This window comes from Anopheles ziemanni, chromosome 3 (assembly GCF_943734765.1).
Source record: "Anopheles ziemanni chromosome 3, idAnoZiCoDA_A2_x.2, whole genome shotgun sequence".
Lineage (NCBI taxonomy): Eukaryota > Metazoa > Arthropoda > Insecta > Diptera > Culicidae > Anopheles > Anopheles ziemanni.
The window spans coordinates 60,320,633-60,341,030 of record NC_080706.1 but is presented as its reverse complement, the minus strand read 5'-3'; the positions used below and the strand labels follow the sequence as shown (position 1 = coordinate 60,341,030).

The following is a 20,398-nucleotide window of genomic DNA, read 5'->3' as shown; positions in this document are numbered from 1 at the left end:
CGTGCTCTGGGAGGAGTGTGTTTTTTTATAACATTGTTTAGATGGAGCTAGTTTTTTTTCTTCAATTTGTTCTCTTCTCCTCGCCGCAGCGGAGTTCATTTCTTCTCCACTTTCGTCATTTGTTACTGGCCCCACGCACCCTGGCATCGGGCTTGCGCTAGCGCTTTGTGGTGTGGTAGGTCAGTGCGATCGGATCGGATCCCACCGGCGGAACGATCGGGGGGAAGGGGCGGCCAGGTAGTAACTTGTCTCGTTAGTGTTCGAATTATGTCAATCTTATTCACTCCTACACGGATCCAGTGCGCGTGAAATCGGCATTGTTTTGCCCGTCCGGTGTCCGCCGGTCCGTGCAATAGCTTCACACCCTCGCACACCGTACCTGCCCCCCGCCCCGGGCTCGGTTGACCGTTAAGTCTTCGGGGAGAGGGTTGTCGAGAGAATCTCGTCGGCAAGCAGAATTGTGCCACCTTGCAGGATGGGCGACATCGACGCGATTCTTTCGCGATTCGCTCGGTTCTTGGCAAAAGGGGGGCAGTGCAACACTCCGCCATCTGGAGCACGTGCCCGTATGCCATGGCCATGGAACCCCCAACCGCAGCCATCTGAAATAGAGCGTGTAGCGAGCCGCAACCGTCATGCCCCCTCGCTCCTTCTCCTACCGAGTGGGTGAGCGGAGCGGGAACTCGATCGATTGCGCGAATATTCAAATAGACTGCCCGCCTACGTTGGCGGAATACGAAATAAATCGGTTCAGCTGCGTGCCCAAAAGTGTGCGAGACTCAATCTTTCGTCAGCCTCGCGCGGTTTACGCGGGGCAGTTCGCTTCTCGAGCACTGTCCGGAACCGTTTTCGCCACTTCGCGGTGAACCATTTAATTTCGACGTTTGCAGCAGAACTGCATCCCAGCACGGTTCACTCACCCTCGAACATGCATCATAAAAATTCAAACACAGATGCACACACAAACGAAGTCGCAAAAGGTTCTCCCCCGACAATCTCGTACCATGGCGGCGATCGTAAAAATGGCAATTAAAACCACATTCTGACAAAACTGTGAGCATTAATGGCCGCGAACCGAAAACGACTTATCACATCCCCGCCTGCTTGGTGCTTGGCTGTTTCGTTAGAGATAGTACGATGCGCGGTTTTGCGATTTAACAGTCCACTCGTTATGGCAGCCTTTTATTCCGATTGCCGATACCCAAAATACCCTGTATGTTAAAAGTGTGCGATTTGGACGCCGCGCAACAGGTTTTGGTTTTATTTAACTCGGATTATTTTTAAATGCGGTCCCATCTTAGCCGGCATGCGCTGGTTTGTTGAAAAAAAAACAGAGAGAAAAACAAGAAACGAAAAGAGTACACATAAAAATAACGTTTTCGATGCGATACAATGCAGCGGATCGTGATATAAATTTATTCTACGGCTAGGACCGCCGGAATCTCCGCACATCTCGGGTGACGATCACGTGGGGATGCCGTCTTCCCCCCAATTCCTTCTCCATTCCTTCGCACACCCACCTTCCTGCGAGCAGTGCACGAAAATGAATTATTTTAGCACGGTTTACGACTTTTTCCCACAAGCCGTTTATCACGCCGGGGCTACGAGAAGATGCTGAAACGATGCACGATATAGAAGGAGAAAAGGATCCACCCGGGATGGGTGAGCCTCGGCGAAAGTAAGGAGGACACCCGGGGACGGGGCGGAAGAGGCGGGCTGCTAGCCGGTGGGAAATGAGCAGACGATTGACGATTGCGACCGCGAGGAAGGTGTGTTCCGTTTATGATAAATAGCAGGCCCGAGACCCGGGCATCATCCGGCGGAACGGCGGAAACAGTTTCCACGGATGCCTGCTGCTAGGTTTTGCCTCCTTTCGCCGCGAATAAGTGGCATAAAATTTAAATGCATTATGATAATGTGTCAGAAGTGCAATAAAGCTCATCGGAGCTCATTAAAATTCACCAGATTTTGGCGGGGGTCCCGGGGCTTCGCGGACTCGCAATAAAGCCGCAGCTGACCGCGACCGACTTCGTCGCGCATTCCGTTTATGGATTTACTGAAAGCTCACACCTGTTTCGGTCGCTCGATACTAGCTTCCTATTTCGCTACCTAATGGGAACACGAGCTAGATTAGCTCAGAACTCCTAGGTTTCTTTGCTTAACATCCAGATTTGGTTCACCCCCAGCGAACATCGTATGAAATGAAACCATATAGCATCCTACCTTCCTCCTTTCCCAAGATTATGATTGTCTCCGAAGAGAAGCTTCAAATTGATCAAACAGTTGCAATCCAGGTTTCTGTTACCCCATCCAACAACCCGCTGCCAACCCGACGGACGCTAAAATGGTTAAACACCGCGCAGAAAGCTTGTCCGGTAACACTTGTTAGCACTTGCCCCATCGAAGGATCGATCTTTTGACGTCGGTTGCGTAAACGACGGCCTCGCAGATCGGAGCGGAGCAAAAATGGCGGCGGACCTCGAAAACCATACCGCACGGCTACCGCGTCAGGTCCGTTACTGTCAGCCTCGGTTAGGGGTGGCTTCGGTGTGGGTCAAACATGGGTTGAAAGTCGTAAAATTCAAGTATGTTGCCTCCACACCCGTCCCAGGCAACGGTTCCTGTGGCGGAGGTTTGAAGCTTTTGAAGGATTTGTTTTCTTCTAGCTGTCTTTACAGCTGCCCATCGCATCCCGCTGACTTCAAACTTCGCGCCCCTAGAGGCAGGTGACCATAAACTGTGATACTTGCCTATGTGCACGCAGAGGACGCAAGTAAAAGTTAAATTGAATTACAAACAGTGATCTTACGTACCATCGCGTCCTATTCAGCCACACATTGCTGCTTTTTCGACGAGAGCCGCTGAACCATCGGTGGGTAGTCACCCATTTGGCCATTTACAAAGACACGCAAAGGCACTGATTTTGCTCATCTTGCCGGAATCCTCACTCGCTTACACGAAAGAAGGTTATTCCCCGATCATCTCCGATAGATATAGCCATGGGCCCCTAGATGGTGTTTTTACTTCGTTGGTTTTGTTTTTTCAGACCATCCCTGCTGCTCACTGTTGTCGTTGGGTGCCGTTCGGCGATGATAGCAATAATAAAATGGCTCAAGGAGGCATAAATTCTGTGCATCATCATCGAATCGCCATTCATAATCGGCAAGTGAAAGGAATTTTCGAGCACAATAGTTTCATTTCGTCGTACCCTTTTTATCCATATCGTGACATGGAATTTACTTGCGCTCAAATTCGATTGGTGTTGCTGCTCATTTTTGCCGACCGACCAAGCACGGATCGCTGAAGATTGGTCAAATAATGTTTATGTTTTTGTAGAAATTTGAAGGAAGACTTTGGCAGGAAAGCTCGTATATCTTCTCCACCGTACAGGTTCAGTTCAATTAAAGTTCCCTCTTTTTTCCATCAGCGGCAAACAATTTTACGAGTAACAACACATAAACATCTAGTGCGCCAGCCGACCGATTTTGAGGGTGTTTAAGTAGGCAAAAAGTACAAATTTAATGGTGGCACCCCAGAATTCTGAGCTCGTAAACGGTAAATCATAGGGTATTGCCATCGAGCAAAAAAAAAACCGTGCGCCATGTGCAACAATGTGTACGCGCCGTGGTGGCTTTCGCTATGGCCTGTTTATTCCGGAAGACGTGTCCGATCGTTTAAGTGCCCGTTTGGTTGGTGGCGAAACAAGTTTCACAGTTTTGCGTTCGCTTTTATTTTCCACAGCTTCGTAAAAATCGTAAAATCGTTCTAAATAATAATTCTTACCGCGTGCCTTCCCACACCACATTATTTAATCGCTCTCTTTCTTGCACGTTTCCTTCCAGATGAATCAGCAGTGCAAAGTCTGTGGCGAACCAGCGGCCGGGTTCCATTTCGGTGCCTTCACTTGCGAAGGTTGCAAGGTAAGCAGTCGGGCCTGATCCGTTCATGTTTCATTATAATTGTGGGAACAACGGCTCCCCGGAGCCTTCGCACTGCATTTGTGACTCCGTATCGCTGCCGGATGTGAAACCCTTCCCAAACTAGGCGAATCGTTCGCCTCGAAGCACGACTCCCAAGTCCAATAGAGAACGTCGATGTTTTGTTCTGCAAAACGGCAGAACGCCTGCTGCTTGCCGAGCTCTGCGGGATTGGTAGGATTGCCATCCATGCCAAAAGGGCTGATGAATCAGCATCAGCACACCGCGGGGCATTGAGTGACAACTATATGTAGTTGCACAACGGCTCTCATTTTTGGCCCGCAAGCGTCAGCATCGCAGCAGACAGACTCGCTCATCCCATGCAACACCTACATGTCGTACGCTGGCTTAACTTGGCGCTGAACTTGGCCCCGTGCCAGGCTCGATCAGATTGAGCCGGAATTGCAAATCGCATGTCGACCGCATCGGATCCTTACCGTGGGTTCATCATGGCTGCTCCCAGGTTCCATGTGTACCAAACTACATTTTAGTCGTTAATTAACATAACCGTTTACTGCAGCTAGAAAAGGGAGCTAAACGATTGGCGGATTGTCAGCGGAAGAAATTGTCTAAAATAGAAGTGAGGTTAGAAAAGCGTCATATGAGTCGAGCGATTCTGTTTCGAGATGTTTTGACAAGTGACTTCAATAAATCAAGTCTCGGTTGACCATTAAACCATTCCGATAGGGATAATTCTGATGATACTCAAACTTCTTTAAACCGTCGTGGTAGTTGAGGCTTTTATTTATTAGCACTCTTCGAGAGTTAACCGGTTAGTTATTTGAAGAAAATGATCCAGTCGATTTTTTTTTCAAAACAGTGCATTCCAAATTTCACTATCTACAGCGAGCACAATGTTCCAATTTATCGTTGCACAATGGCTTGCGTGAATAAAAATCTGTAGCAAACCGAGGGTTACACGGATGGTACGAACCATCACAAACCAGTGCGAATGCCATCGAGGCTGGCTGGATAGGTGTTCTGAAGGTCTCCTCGACAAAGGTCTCGTCGGCATGCGACGGTGAATCTCCCCCGCGGTCGACCGTGCGGCGATGATGTGGGCTATTTTCATAACTATCCGAGCAGTGCCTCGCGATGTGCCCTGCGGCGTTTCCCAGCGATCGTCGAGCGACGTGACCATCCGTTCGGCATTTCGGGAGGTTTTAGCGCGCGACTTTGCGCTTCAGGTGCCTCTACGCCGCTACGTCAGGCTCGGTCTGCAGTAGGGAGCTGGAGTTAATCTTCTTTTAAAATTAAATTACCAATGACAAATCAATGTGGGCAACGATTAAGCAATCGCTCGTGCGCAAGTGGATGGGGGTTTCGGCCCTAATTGAGCGACATAGAGAATGCAGTGCAATCAAAGCTGCAGGCGGCTGCCAACAAAGCCCGCTGTGCGGTTTCCACTCCAAACGGGCTCCATTTTAGGGCGATTGGGCGCCTCAGATCGATCACTTATGAATGCAGACGAGCGAGATCGAATGATTCGCCAGTTATGCGGAGCCACCCAGCTATCTAGCCATCTAGCTCCCGGATCATCCCCTCCGGATAAGGCAGGTAGGAACAAGCGATCGACGAACTGCATCCTCATCGATTTCATTTCTAAATTGTCATCCTCTGTTGGGGTGCTTGGCGCACGGTATGATGGTTGTGCCACAAATGGAGGGAAAACTAATTCAAAATCGACCAAATCAAAACATATTGCAATGCGGACGACAGTCTGCATGTGTCCATCGCGAACCAACGTCACACGGTCTGCTAGGGATGCTTGGCATCGTACCGCACACAAAGTCGATTTGCCTCCCATCTCCGCTCGTACGCTCCTGGGGCTCACACAATGACAACAAAATTCAATCGTACCGTTGCACAACAGATCCAACCCTGGCAAAAGAGTTGCAAAGCCCGCGTCAACGGCGGTAGCACTGGAACGATTGAGTCTGCACTCCGGACAGGCAATCATAAAAATGTCAGCAAGTCAACTCAATAGCCCACAGCGATGGTACCGACGTTGCGCCGGTGCACTTCACAGATGGCCGCCCGTTTGTCACCAAGACTACCGTTTTGCTGGCACACAATAGGCGAATGCGCTGCCCGGCTAGCAAGAATAAGAATCGGCTCTGGAGCAGGCGGCCAGCGGGCGGACGGTGGGGAAATTTACGTGCCCGTATCACGACATACGGCGACCCTTATGCGACGATGACGGAACGTCTTTCCAAACCGCGGCTTTGGCTTGTGCGTGCGCCTCATCCGGTCGCGCATGCCGGCTTCTTCAAGGCCCTTTCGCTCAATTGCGTCTTTGGGCAATCGAGAAACAAAAACACATACACAAAACTGCCTATTTTCCGCTAGTGCCCGCACAAACGATCCGCTTGATGATGGATCGAATCACCTGCTGTCGCACACGGTTGGTCTAATGCCGTGTGCAATACTCGGAGACATTTATCGCGATGAAGTAAACTGCTGCGCACTGCTTCCCGCGTTTCGTTACAGATTGCTCAATTGAGCGCTATTACACAGCGACGACAATGCGATTGTTGTCTTTCTACCGCGAACCTACTTTTGCGTTTCAAGGCCATGTTCTAAACGCACCTATCGTGACATGCATAAATGATATTCTTTTGCTCCGTGATATCAAATTAAATCTGGTTTTATCTCCACCGATTAGCTACACGAACGGCTAGACATCATCCTTAAAATTGCTCCACAAAATTACGCGATGGACAACGATGCGGCCATGATCAGTGATTCTTCAAATAATTTGATAAACGCATCCGAGGTTTACGCAACTTTTGACTAATATACGATAAGGAAACTGAAATAATACCGGTTGAGAATTTTAAGAGTTTGAGCTCTGCCTATGTGGGAATGTTTGAGATGATCTGGAGGTCCCTGAAATATACAAATCAATATTTGGGAAACTCATGAAGGTTACATTCACTCACAAACCCTCTGCTTGTTTACATGAATGCATCCATAAATGTGACAAACAATGCGATCGCTTATACCGAGCACATCCAGCGATGTCTGTAGAAAGTGAAATCTGGCCTCGTGTCGTAGATTGCCCATTAATTATGGCATCCCAGAAAAGGTGTTCCTCCAACACGCGCTTCCGTTCGAACGGAAAATGGATTCCGCGCCTCGACCGCTGTCCCACGACGAAAACCTGTGAATTGGTGCTACTTCAGCCGTCGCGCGACGACACGAGTGCTGAAATCATCGGACTCGCTCGACACCGCTGTAGGTGGCTGTGAATTTGTGGAATGCGTAAAGCTGTTAATCAATCCACAGCGGTGGCACTTTGCTTTATGTGTCACACGAAGGGGATTTTACCTTTCCGTTTGGCAGATGACACCCGTCATGGGAAGATGGACGCTTTTGACGGCATTCGACATCAATTTGGCGTTCGGAGTGGAGTGGCAGAGCACAGTCAATTTCGGTTACTTCCATCCCGCACTAACGCATTTCATTTTTCTCTTTCTTTCTTCCCCTCAATCATAGTCTTTCTTCGGCCGCTCGTACAACAATCTGTCGTCGATTTCGGAGTGTAAAAACAACGGCGAATGTATCATCAACAAGAAGAACCGAACCGCCTGCAAGGCGTGCCGGTTGCGCAAGTGCTTGATGGTGGGCATGTCCAAAAGCGGTTCCCGCTACGGGCGCCGCTCGAACTGGTTCAAGATCCATTGCTTGCTGCAGGAGCAGCAGCAGGCCGCCCAGCAGCAGGGCAACCACCAGAAGGCACCACAGTCGGTGGGCATGCACGCCGGCATGTTCCACGGTGCCTACGCGCACGGTATGTACCCGCGGCCACCATGCACCAAGGAGGAACTGATGATCCTCGGCCTGGAGGAGTACAGCAAGCACCCATCGGCCTCGCCGTCCGTCAGCTCGCCGGATAGTCATAACTCAGATAGCTCGAATGAGCTGCACGACCGCCGGAACGCGCTTCTACGGCAGGGCAAGCTACACGACTCGCCGCTCAACAAGGACCTCTTCCTGCCTCTGCCCTTCGGGGGGCTGCCGCTGATGCCGCCGCCCGGTTTTCTGCCCTCGTCCCATCTCATGTTTCCGGGCTTCCATCCGGCGCTCTACTCGCATCCACAGGCGGGCCTTCTGAAGCCGGCGGACACCCAGCACCTGACGCTTCCCAGCTCGCCATTGGCCAACAACAACAGTCGCTTCACGCCGAACCACAACCAAACGGAACCGCCCCCACACCCACACTCCGGGGCCGGAAGCGACTCCGGAAAGTCGCCCGATTCCTTCTCCAAGCGGTTCATTCTGGATCAGGTGCTCGAGTCGCAGCGCTGCCCAAGCAATGGCACGGTCGGCAGCGATAAAGAGGAGCCGGAGCCGGAGGAGGTCGTGCCGGCGACCATGACCCCGCCGCGCTCTCCCGTCGTCGTCGTGTCCGTCTCGCAGTCCTCTTCCGGCGGACGACAATCGCAGGCTTCTTCGGGACACGGCCAATCGCATAATCACCACCATCACCATAACCACCAGGACAACCCGATCGATTTGAGCATGAAGACAGGCAGCAGCTGTACTTCAACCGACGAGCGGCGATCCTCGATGTCCGGCGCCGAGTCCAACGGTTCGGATGATGAGGCGCACGTCGACAGTCGTCCTCCCTCGGCCGGTCACGATAAGTACAAGTACGCCATGGCGGCTGCAGCGACGCCTCCCTCCAAAACTCCTCCTACCAACACCACCAACAGCAGTAGCAGCAACAACAACAACAACAACAACAACAACAACAACAGTATCAGCAACAATCACAATCAACACCATCATCACCAGCGATCGCACCAGCACTCGCCGCGTCCACATGCCCTCTCAATGTCTCCTTCGCCGACTCAACTACAGCAGCATCGTGCGTCTCCACCACAAACCGAGTCTCCGGCCCGTGTTCAGCATCACTACCCGCCCACCCACCAGCGCAACCACCATCACCATCATCAGCACTCGCAGCACCGGCCACGTCACGGGCACCATGGCGGAAGCGGAAGTGACTCCGAGCTGGAACCCGAGGAAACCGAGTACGATCGCGAAGTGAAGCGCATGAAGCTGACCGGCACTACGCCGCTGGATTTGACTACCAAAGTCTGAGGTGGAAGTGTACTGACCCGCGATAAAGGCCTCGGTCATGTGTGGTGCAATCTAGGAGTAGTTCAGTAGTCGGCAACAGCCCGGCTACCGGTTTGCGGTCCATCCGAGTCTTCCGGACTGACGCAAATTGAAAAACTTCCCAGGAAGTCATGTTCTGGTTTAAACTGACCGTTTCTGTGCGATAGGGTAGCTAAAGTAAGAACCAAGATAGCTGCAGTTGATTGACCTGCAGCACTTTACCAAAGAACGAAAGTGCTTATTCGAATAAACGAACACATACGCGAACGGTGGCCGTGATTAATGTAAATATTTTACAACTTTACCTAAACCACCACACGCGCCCACGCGGTAGAGTAAGGTAGCAGATAGTCCAATTTAGTGAACGCGGACGCGGATTACGATCGGAGCGCGCGTGAAAAAGGGAGTATCCCATGACAACAGACTTTGGCGGTAGGCAAATTATTTTCCGATCGGGAAATTTCCGCCTCCATTAGCAAACCCTTGGCCCGGGCGAATATAAATCCAGCGCAATACCAGCGTGGGTTTCTCGGACAAGGGGGTATAATACATGTGCCAGTATTGTAACGATCATACCTACATTACCAATTACAGTGTACGGTTCGGGAAGGACACCATGGTCAGTAGTAGAATTGAGTTGTTTTAAACGCAAGATCACTTCAATTTACTCCTCGTCAAAAGGAAAACGAAAGTGCATGCATGTGAAACGGGACTCCTCAAAAGTGTTAAAAGCAAATGGTGCTCATGATCACGCAAATGTTATGCGCACACACCGACAGCCATTGTGCGATAGTTTACATAGCCGCTCCTCCAAAGAGCTTGGGTCGCTCATGCCTCGAAGCAGCAACTGTTGTGGATAATTTTAATAATCGGGATCGTAAAAAGCAAAGAGCGCACGGACATTTAACGCCAAAGTTGCTACCGGAATTCCTATGCCACAATAAACTCCAGCCAAGCTCCTGGCGCTGCTCGAGCTGATGCGCCGCGGACGCGATCGAACTCCTTGGTTCGCTCACTGCGCTGCCAGTACTTAGTAATAAACGCACCGAGCTGGGAGTTGATTAAATGCATACAAATTAACGTTCGCTTTTCTTCCAATATCATCATCATTTTTCATTGCTTCGCGCCTTGTTGCCTCCGCTCCCATCCTCCGTTGCTATCGCCCTGAACTTAACGATCGGGAAAATATATCGTTCTCATCCAGACCAGACTCCCAACAGCAGAACCAGGTTCCAAGGGTTGGTAAAGAGTCCGTAGCTCTTCCTCTTTCCGCGCTATAAAAACACATAATCTAGAGCTACACAATCGGGTACTAACACCGTCAAATCCTCGAGGGCATCAATTCGAATAAATCTGTTTCGCTATCTGGCAAGACATTAAAGGCATTCTTGGCAATGATGTGCAGTGCAGAGTCTATCGTCCATATTTCTGTGGTGCAAAGAATACGCCTGCAGTAAAGCGCAAAGCCTACAAACACGTACACTAGATCATCGTTAGCATTTCTACAGTAAAACAGTTCACACTCCTCTCAGATTTTCCTCGGGCGTTATTACAGAATATCCGCTCCTTTTTAGTAGGAGTCGTATATACGAAATCACAAAGAAGGCAACGATCGTCCTCTGACCCTTGAAATGGAAAAAAAGAAAAGTTATATGCGATTAATTTATTCTTTGTACAGGCCTCAGCGGTGGATAATAGTTTAATTAAATCGAAGCATCGCACATTTTGACCCTATTTATAGTAACTTTACAAATGATACCATACAGGCAATACGCGCATACTGTGTTTTGTTGGTTATTTTAAATCTGAAAAGGTAGCTTAGCTTAGTATAGTAAATATGCGCAGAAGGTCGCTGTTGGAAACATTGATAAACTTAAATGCGGTAACAAACATAAGGCGATTACATGCGATCATATCGAAGACCAATCCACCAGCAATCAAAACATTGTTATTTAAGATCCTGAGTAAACTTTAAGCGTAGGCATTATTCAAACTATTGTTCGTTACTAAAATTATACAACATAAAGAAAATGTAGGAAATAAAACACAAATTTGACAAAATGTAAAAATTGTTTAGGTTATCTTCAATGTTTATGTTATATTATTGGTATTGAATTCACCTTGTTTTTCGTTAAACAAATATCACATGGTGTATAATTATTTTGATCTTCTACAGGTACAATTTGTATGAACCTTCTTCTTCTTGGCGTAACGACCTCTTGGTCATGCCTGCCCGTTAAGGGCTTACGAGACTTGTTTCCCTATTGTACGTGGCTAGTCAGTCCTCTCGTACAGGGTAGGGTCCGGTCTCGGTTGGGATTCGAACCCACGCCGTCGAGATGGTGAGCCCCGGCGTGGGCCGATTTTCTAACCGGCGCTACCGCTCGGCTGTCGCGGACCCCCTAATTTGTATGAACCCTGGCTCTCACTTCCTTTTGATTTCAAATCATGCTTTGTTTTAGTAAATCTAAGCATGTTTTGAAAGTTGAAATTCTTGTTTGTTGTGATCATATAATTTTTTTATTTTTAGGAAAAAAAATAACTACGATTCGCTTCAATGCCTTCAGACTGATAAGTATGAAAAAATGACATATTTATACTTGGTCATTCATATTTAACGTTGTGTTTAAAGTATTGAAGTAAGACGGAATATATTATGTCAGGTTTCGGTCGAGTTTAATGAAAAAGTTTAGTAGATCTCCTTTCTTAACACGTTCATTTATGTGTGACTTTATTTTTGTAAACTAAGTCTGCTTACGGTGCACACTAAAATGTTCGATTACACTGTTTCTCTGAAGCGTCCATCCGCGATTGACAAATCTTGATACGATTCGTCGGAGAAACCACAAACGTATGCACAGGAAACGGTCAAATTAATGTTTCTGTACGGGCAGGTCTTCCTTTCCGGCAGTGTACACAACTTTCGTTCCGTGTGGTACTTACGGACACAACCGGCAAACGATAGCGTTGAAGCAGAAGACTGTTGTGCCATCTGGGTGGCATAGGTCACACGAAATCAGGCTCCACTTTTGGAGCAGTAATCTGCCCGGTGTGGCTTTGGTTGTAAAGCTGTGGAACGAAGGCGATTCTCACGCACTTTTCGACATTTGATGACCCGCGCCCGGACAGCAGATAGAAAGAAAAATGATTCCAGCGACAACGTTTTCCTCGTTCGCGCACAATAAAGGGGCATTTATCTCAGCCCTTGGTACCCTACACTTTGGACTCATTAGCGATTTAATTTCTCCCGTTTTCATTATCGAAGGAAGTCATGAAACACTTTCCAATGATTCCGGCTTTTCACTGAAATGCATGCTGTTATGGCACGGATATGGATGAGATGACGAAGTTGATTTTTATTCGTACAGCAGGACCGCAAAGCATTACTTTACTTCCAAAACAAATTCACTATGAATAAAACACACGAACAAATATTGTTAACAGCTATATGTTCTTTTTACTGAAATATGCAAAGCAAAGCCTCACGAACAGCTATTAAATAATGATTGATCAGTGTAATACTATTTTAAGTCTTTTCCTAAAAAAATAATTTATGAATGTTTTCGAAAGCTTTAATTATCTTCTTTATTTATCTTTAGCATGTTCAAACCATCCACCTAGATGATTTATGTTGTTGTAAAGTTTGTAAAATAATTTCATAATATGCTAAACAAAATAAATGCCGTTACTTCGTTACTTCGAGAAAATATACAGATACAAATAGGGATATGTTGGAAAAACGAAGAAAAAAAAAATCATTAACAACACTGAACTCCTGTTTTGTTATAAAATATATTTTTCGCAGCATCTACTTAATCTTTTCCTCTAAATACAACGCTATGCGTTTTGTTATGTACGGATTAAATCCAATGGACCGATTAGGAATGAAATGAAGGTGCAACGGATAACATTTCCGCGTCGATCAATGCCTTTTTTGAAGCATTACGAATGTGATTTAATGATCTCCTGAAAAGGAAACTGTAAATAATTGTCATGAATGTTTCTCTGAGTTGCAGAGCCATTGAATTATTGCCTGAAAATATTTTTCCGACGCCCTGGATTGGTTTAAATAAATATTTTATGGACATCTGTCCTTCATTTTTATATCCAATGTATTTTGATTCAAAAGAAGCCTATCAGTGGATAATCCATTTAGTTAGGTTTATATCGAAAAGTATTATTAAAAAACATATTTTTTTTCTCAACCTTTCAACTCTTACGCTGTCTCAATCATTCCATACATGAGAACACGCAATCGGTAGGAATAAAAATCATACGTGTTCTCAACAGACTAGTGATTTATGGTACAATCAGTGAACTTGATTGATTTCATGCAATACTTATGAGATCGAAGCTCCTCGTTTTTCTTAACGACGAGGACGAGGACAGGTTATTTGAAGGTTTCTTCCGAATGTTGACTCTAGCTTGTAGACTTTCTTGTCTGGTAGGTTTCAATTTCAAATGGTCTCGGGTGCTATTAACTAATCATTTGAATGTTCTCCTAAAATTAAATTAAATAATGACTGAAATAGGTGTAAGATTTATCTTAAAATGGGCTTATCAAATGATTAATTCTTTGTAAACGTAGGGCATAATGGTTCAAATGAACTGAAGATTGCCTAGTGAAAACCGCACATTTAATTGTTGGACAACAGCTTTCTTTCGGTATGTTTTGATAAAGTGCTCGAGCTGCATCAACACCATCCCATGAGTGTCGCAAGAAGTGTTAAACAAGCTTTTTGGTTCAGGGATCGGCTGAATAAGTGGCTAATTTGTGACCATTTAAAATCGCATTGTAAGCTGTACAATATCCGCCCATACGCAGATGAATTCAAGCGCTAATTGATTACACCCAAAACATGTCGGCGTTGCGTTTTGGGTTCGCTTTTTGTGTCTGCCCGAGAAAACCACCGCCGGTTGGGCAGCAGGTTTGCTGTCATGAAGGCATCGGTAGAAAAAGGAAGCATTGGGATAAAAAGCAGGGTGAACAAGAAAACCAGAAATCGCTTGATGAGCGTTCATAATTCGTGGACGCCTCTTCCACCGGCGAGTGTGCGGCGGGAATGCGGAATTCAACAAACTCGAACGAATAACACCATTGCGCGACCAAAGGTCAGATGATAGATGCGCAAGGAGTCATCGCACTGGAAGCCAGCGTCATTCCGTTACACTGGAGTTCGTGTCGCTTCACCTTCCGAGCTGCGAATCAAACTCATCCCTGTCACGGCGGTGTATCAGCGGTGCCCTGTAGATTCATCATGTGAGGCAGAGCAACTGGAGCTCGGTTGATGGTTTGCGTACGGGCCAGTGTGTCTGCTAGTCTGATGACTGGGCTGATGTTGGTCCTACACACTGCGAGACACCCGAGCGACCTGGAGCATCGGGCGAAATTATCAATTTGCTAGGGAACTTTCTTCGCCCCACGTCGATTACTGGTTGGTGCCGAGGTCTGCGTCTGCGTCAAACGTTGCCGACGGTCCGCATGCACTTGTGTGAACTCACCTTCTCTAAGGCAAAATTGCCATAAATTTATTACAAATGAAATGAAACATAAATTTTCCCGTGAAATATTGATCAGCACGTATCCATCGTTTTGGACAACCCGAAGAACTGCACTGCCCCCGATGGGGCACGGAAATCGAAGCGTGAATAATATCACCCAGCCAGTGCCAACGGACCGAAGGGGTCGCGGGGCAACGGTGGTCGCAAGCGTATCCATCTTGTGGGAGTCTGTGCACATATGCTTTCGCCGCGCATGCAGCACATGAACTTTTCTCCACCTCGACTTTTGTGCCACAAAATCGCGCCCGAACGAAAGCCCTGTGGAGCACCCGATCGGGAAAATTACACGGAAAATCTCGCACCATCCCCTCGCGGCCACGGAGCCACGCGGTGCAGAAACGTTCTCAAACGGGGTAATACATGCTTTCCACGTTAATCTCGAGCAATTCCGGTCGAGCCCGGTCCCAAAATAGTAGAACCTTTTTCTACTGAGACCGGCGTCGGAAAAATTGAGATCAGCGACGAACCCGCCCTCCCCCATCGCCGACGATCGACATACACGTCCAGTAAAACATATCAAAATCGTAACCGGCGTGAAGAGAGCAAAGTTGAAGCATAATTCACCCTCATTTCGTAATAAATTGCGCTCAATTGATCACGACAAACTGACTCGTTTCGGTGGGCTCGGCCCGCAATCGTGCGACTCGGAGGTGTGCAATTTGATGCTAGACGTGATGCTCTCATTTTGCATGATTAGCTGTTACTAAATCGGATCATCTCCATGCTCTACACCCGTAATCGGTCATTTAATGTGTTCTTTCTGTAAAACGATTCCATTCGCGATCCAACGCGATCCATTTGCGCAAGTAACTTTTTCTTGGCATTCTTCGTCCCAGAGAAAGTCGATGATCCTTTAGTACTTTTTCAAGCTAAATCAATGCAAGTGACAACAGAATCAATACACCAGACAAAATCTTAATAGATCACGTTGGATAAACATACTGCCTTGAAAGAACAATTGGTAAAGTAGCAAATTAACCTAAAACACTTGATTTATAAAAATTAGCTTTCATACAGTTTCTTCTATTAAACGTTTTATCGATTAAAGATTCTCCCAAGGTAAAAACCGATCAAACTATGTCCCAACACCGATTCCCCACGCCACACAGGAAGTTCCCGAAATGCCGTTTACTTTAGGCTACCGCCGAATCGAGAAGGAAACAACGCACACCAAAACTACGCTAGTCCAGTTAGATAATTTCCTGTGTAGCGTAACTTCAATCGTTTTTCCCATCGTTGCGATCCGGGCAGGCGTTCCGATACAATAAATTATTGGATTCAGCTTAACCCGGCGAGGGAAAAGAATGTGGTTTAGTTATTAATTGATCCATTACGATTCGATTGCTCACTGGATTCGATGATTTCCCTCCAAACAGTAGCCAACAATACCGTGGTGCCGTGTGCCCGGACCACCGTCGTAATTCTCGCCATTCTGAGCACAGCGTAGTTCCAACGCGCCCGGGTCAAAAGAGGAGCCAAGAAAGACTGCCGAGCGTCTATGAATGAATCGAAAATTACGGGTTACGCCTGAGCCAGCGCTCCACGGTGGTACTATCAGGTGCCCTCCAGGCCGCTAGGTATATAGAACCGCTCGTAGAACCTTCCGACTGCTGCAGGCGCCCTTGTCCCGCGATGGCGCAGAAGCGCACCGCGTTGATCTCTTTCCATGGGTTTCCCCCGCTTTTTCTACCGCGAGAAACAATTTGGCTTTATTGATTTTTAATTCGTTGGGAACCGAGCCAGCGAATCGTCAGAATTCACGGTTCAATTAGATAATCTATTGTTAAATATAGAGAATTAGTGCTCGCGTTTTGCCTCCCCGCATTTCGTGCCTGAGAAATACGCATCCTAGATTTGCGAAAGGGTTTTTGAGAGCACTGGTTAGAAAGCGTTCCCAGCGCCGATCGCACTTACCGACGATTACTTGCTAGGGGGTTATGTAGAGCGTATCGACCATCATAAAGGTCTTTTTTTTTATTGAAAAATTCTCTTTGAATTGAAAGGACATTTCTTAGTCGATCTTACTATTTCCAGTTTTCAACCACAACTAAAATTTATCGCATTTTACTTTAATAATTTTGTTGATCATTAATTAATTAGCTATCAGTAACTATAAAATTAATAACTCATTGTGTGATGATTCAAACGGGTCCGGGAAGAGGGTAATATATAACATAACTTACCTAAAAGTTCTAGCCTTCGAACTAAACGAATTATGATTAAAATAATATAATAATATAAAATGGGATCGAAATATTGACTGTAAAATCAAACCATCCGGTAGCGACCAGCGCACAGGTAATCTGATGCAGGGAAAAGTTTTACATAGGGCTGATGAGCTCTTTCACTGAACCTATTCATGTTCACATCTGGTTCAATAGCAGCCACAAAGCAAGTCTAATTACAGTTAAGCGCCTTTGATGCACGTGGTACCGCCTAGTTAGATACGTTTCATCGATTCCAGTGCTTCATTAAACGGGTCTCAAGGCCAGCCCGGGATGCTCTTGATTCCACCTCTTTTCGGTAGCAACTTTTTGCCCAGCTAATGAATTCTTTGCGCGAGATAATTAGCTGCTAGCTCAAGATGCTGCTGTTGTGTTAGCGACCATTTTAGACGAAAGACTTTTCTTACGGGATTCGCATATTTAGACATTGAAAATGCTCTTATGGTACAAGAATTCCTCGTTATCTTTTTATTTTTTATATGAGTTGACGTTTTAACAGAGACACATAGAGAGGACGGTCCGTTTATGTTGTCGAGATAGTTAAATAATTCTAGCATGTTTTTTTTTTAATTCAAAACGGCTCCTGGTGGATAGAGCGGTTGATTCATCGCTACCACCAACAAAATGCTACTAGTCTTGCGTTATTGTTCACACACAATCAGCGAACGCTGGGACCCGTCGACCGGTTCAAAGGCTCTTGCTACCGGGTCCAGGTTATCCATGGTTGTGGAGCAACAATTCGATACAATTAAAACCATCCAATTTTGGAAGGGACGCGCGTCCGGGCTAATCGATTTTTGCCAGCGAACAGATTGCGCCGCACCGTGGAAAATCCGTTCACCCCTGGTACCGGACCGGTTCGGACTCGAGGCTCGGACGTGGGCTCTAAGTGCGCGGATGCCGAAACAGCATGAGCAGCAGAGTGGCAAGCCAGTGTTTACGTTTTTCCTGTAATTTAGATAAAGCTTCCCAGTTCACACGGCTCGTGCTCATGGTCCCGGGAATCGTGGAGGAGAGATTCCTAAGATTCGACTTCTGGCTCAGCTAGAAACGTTGTGGCTACACTGCTGGTTGATCCAGTTTTCCGAGCCGCGTTTGTGGCGGGCCACCCTACTGGTGAAAGGGAAACCCGTGTTAGAGAATTCGAGGAAGTGTGCTTGGGGCTAGCGACGGCTTGTAATGCTCTTGATTTCGGTAATCAACTACAATTCAACTATAATTTCGGTTCTTCCTCCATCAAATGTAAAATGTGTAATTATCACCACCGTGAGCGTTAGATCTGTCAGTTTAGGCTGTGAAGTCAAAAGATTCCGTTTTTCTACGCTCACTCAGACAACTGGAAAACGTAATAAACCAGATAGCATTTGGTTTGCAAGTAAAAAACTTTATTAGTAAACAAAGTAAAGAGTCTGATGAAAAATTATGCAAATTTCAACAATAAATCTAGCCAAGTCTAACTCTAAGAAAGTAAACTGTTTAACTTTAAACTGTTCAAACTGTTCGAAGCCTCAAAAAAATTAAAACTACTTAAAAATATACAGATTTCAGTTTTATGTAGAGCGAAGACAACAATTTATAAGAAGAGTATAGGCGTTACTTATTAATCAAAAAGAGACAACCACTTTTAATGTCAATAAGTTCATAAAAAAAAGTATAATACTGAGTCCGAAAGGTATTGATACGCAAAGATACAATCAGAATATCATTAACGATATACCGCATTACCTCCAATACAATGTAATACTGGAAACATGGGTGAATTTTAAATTGATAGGAGTGCAAAAATTATAGTTTATCCTTTGGAAAAATGAATCATGAAAACCATTACAATTGACCGGATGTTATGTCACAGTTTGATATGGGGTAATTATTTTAACTGGATCGTTTTTAACGAATATCGATGGTTTGCAAAACAAAAAAACAAAAAACTGGAAACCCGTAAATTTCAAATGCATTGACAAAATTAGTCGTAACACGTCATGCCTTTAAATATTCGGTGGTTAGCCCGAGCTATTATTTGAAAGATTTTCACAATTCAAACACTCCACCTAGATTTCGAAAGACCGACTGACATTCACACCCCGTCCGATTCTAAATGGAATCGCAAAGACTAAAATGCAACCCGCCAAAACGCCCAGTGTGCCACGGAAACTTCAAAACTGCGTTGGAGGAGCTACGGCGTTTCGTCATAATTTGATGGCTGATGATGGTAAATTAGACTAGGCGGATGTAAACGGTGCCAGCGTTGGAAGCAAAAGGTCCGCGATCCCTGCCTGTCTGGCTGGCAGGCTCATCCAGGAACGGTCTGACACGCGCTTCGCAGCCCCGATCTGATGGACGGATGGATTGGATTGACTGGCATCCCGTCGCCCAAGACATCCATTGCCAACTAAAGCACCCGCAGACACACCGGAATGGCTGGTGATTCATTCGAGACGGCTTTAAGGAGCGTTAAAAACAGGCTGCGCGCGAACTACATTCCCACTGAAACAAACTCTCTCTACCCACGCGTCCGACAGTTCGTGCAGTCGCAATGGTTCTCATGGCGTGCATGTTTTCGGGCGCACCGTGAGGACGCTCCAGTCCTCACACCCTTACCGTCCGTCAGAGGAAGGTGCCATGGACGTTGAGAGTGCGGGGGCGGACGAAGATGATGACTGTTAATTTTATGCTCCACACTGGTGTTTTGTGGTGTAAACAAACCCGAGCCAAATATTAAATTAATCTTCGTAAAGGTGCGTCGAACTCAACGTGACTTCTTTTTCTCTTTCAGGATAAACGTACATCGACGAAGATCAAAATGTACGTAGTTCCCGTATCTGAATATGTGAACACTAAGTTTCAAGGAAAATAATATGAAGAATATTGATTGGTTGACCAAGCTGGTTTTTGAGTTGCGAAAATTAAAGTAGATCTGGCGCGTCGTACTTGGGGCTTGGTTCATGCTTCAGGATATGCGAAGTGATCAACATGTAATTACGCTACTGAGAGCTAATTGCTATTGTCATGTGTCGGTGGCAAAAACAAGGATTGAATTTTCTTCTACACACAGCAGACAACAGTGGGTTCAAAAAAGAAATACTCCAGCTTTAGGATACTTTAGCGTCTTGATGATCTCAGAAAATCTTAGCCGACAAACAAGCAGTGCACACAGCACATTGTAAATTTGGACATCGTCAAACATGGAAAAACGAACAAACGTAAAAGAGAGATGCTACGGTCCGAAAATTAATATGTCCACAACAAGTGGATGTAAATTTGGTTACTCAACTTGAGTCACCTTCGGTGACATCGAACTCTACACGCTGTTAAGATCTCTTGAAACCATGCCGACCATGCTGCGGGCGAAAGGAGTGAAGCACAGTTATCGTAGAGCAATCGAGCATAATTGGGCATTTTGGGGAGAGTCTTCACGGAAAGGGTTTCCAAATTACTCGAGTACACATGGACGGCTACCACCGATTGATTGACAACTCTATACCACCTACCTGTTAACTCGTCGATCAG

At 46.4% G+C, this 20,398-nt stretch overlaps 1 protein-coding gene across 1 annotated transcript; it reads left to right on the top strand.

Moving 5' to 3' along the window:
* Positions 1-3,842: 3,842 nt before the first annotated feature.
* LOC131287492 (knirps-related protein-like) lies at positions 3,843-9,086 on the top strand. The gene is made up of 2 exons (XM_058316545.1): positions 3,843-3,920; positions 7,476-9,086. The coding sequence occupies exons 1-2, from the start codon at positions 3,843-3,845 to the stop codon at positions 9,084-9,086; spliced, it is 1,689 nt and encodes a 562-aa protein (XP_058172528.1).
* The last annotated feature ends 11,312 nt before the right edge of the window (positions 9,087-20,398 follow it).

Bases quoted from the DNA above. Each gene is read 5' to 3' on its own strand.
- LOC131287492 (XM_058316545.1), top strand. From the start codon at position 3,843: ATGAATCAGCAGTGCAAAGTCTGTGGCGAACCAGCGGCCGGGTTCCAT. The intron at 3,921-7,475 runs GTAAGCAGTCGG...CCTCAATCATAG, and splicing joins TCACTTGCGAAGGTTGCAAG to TCTTTCTTCGGCCGCTCGTA.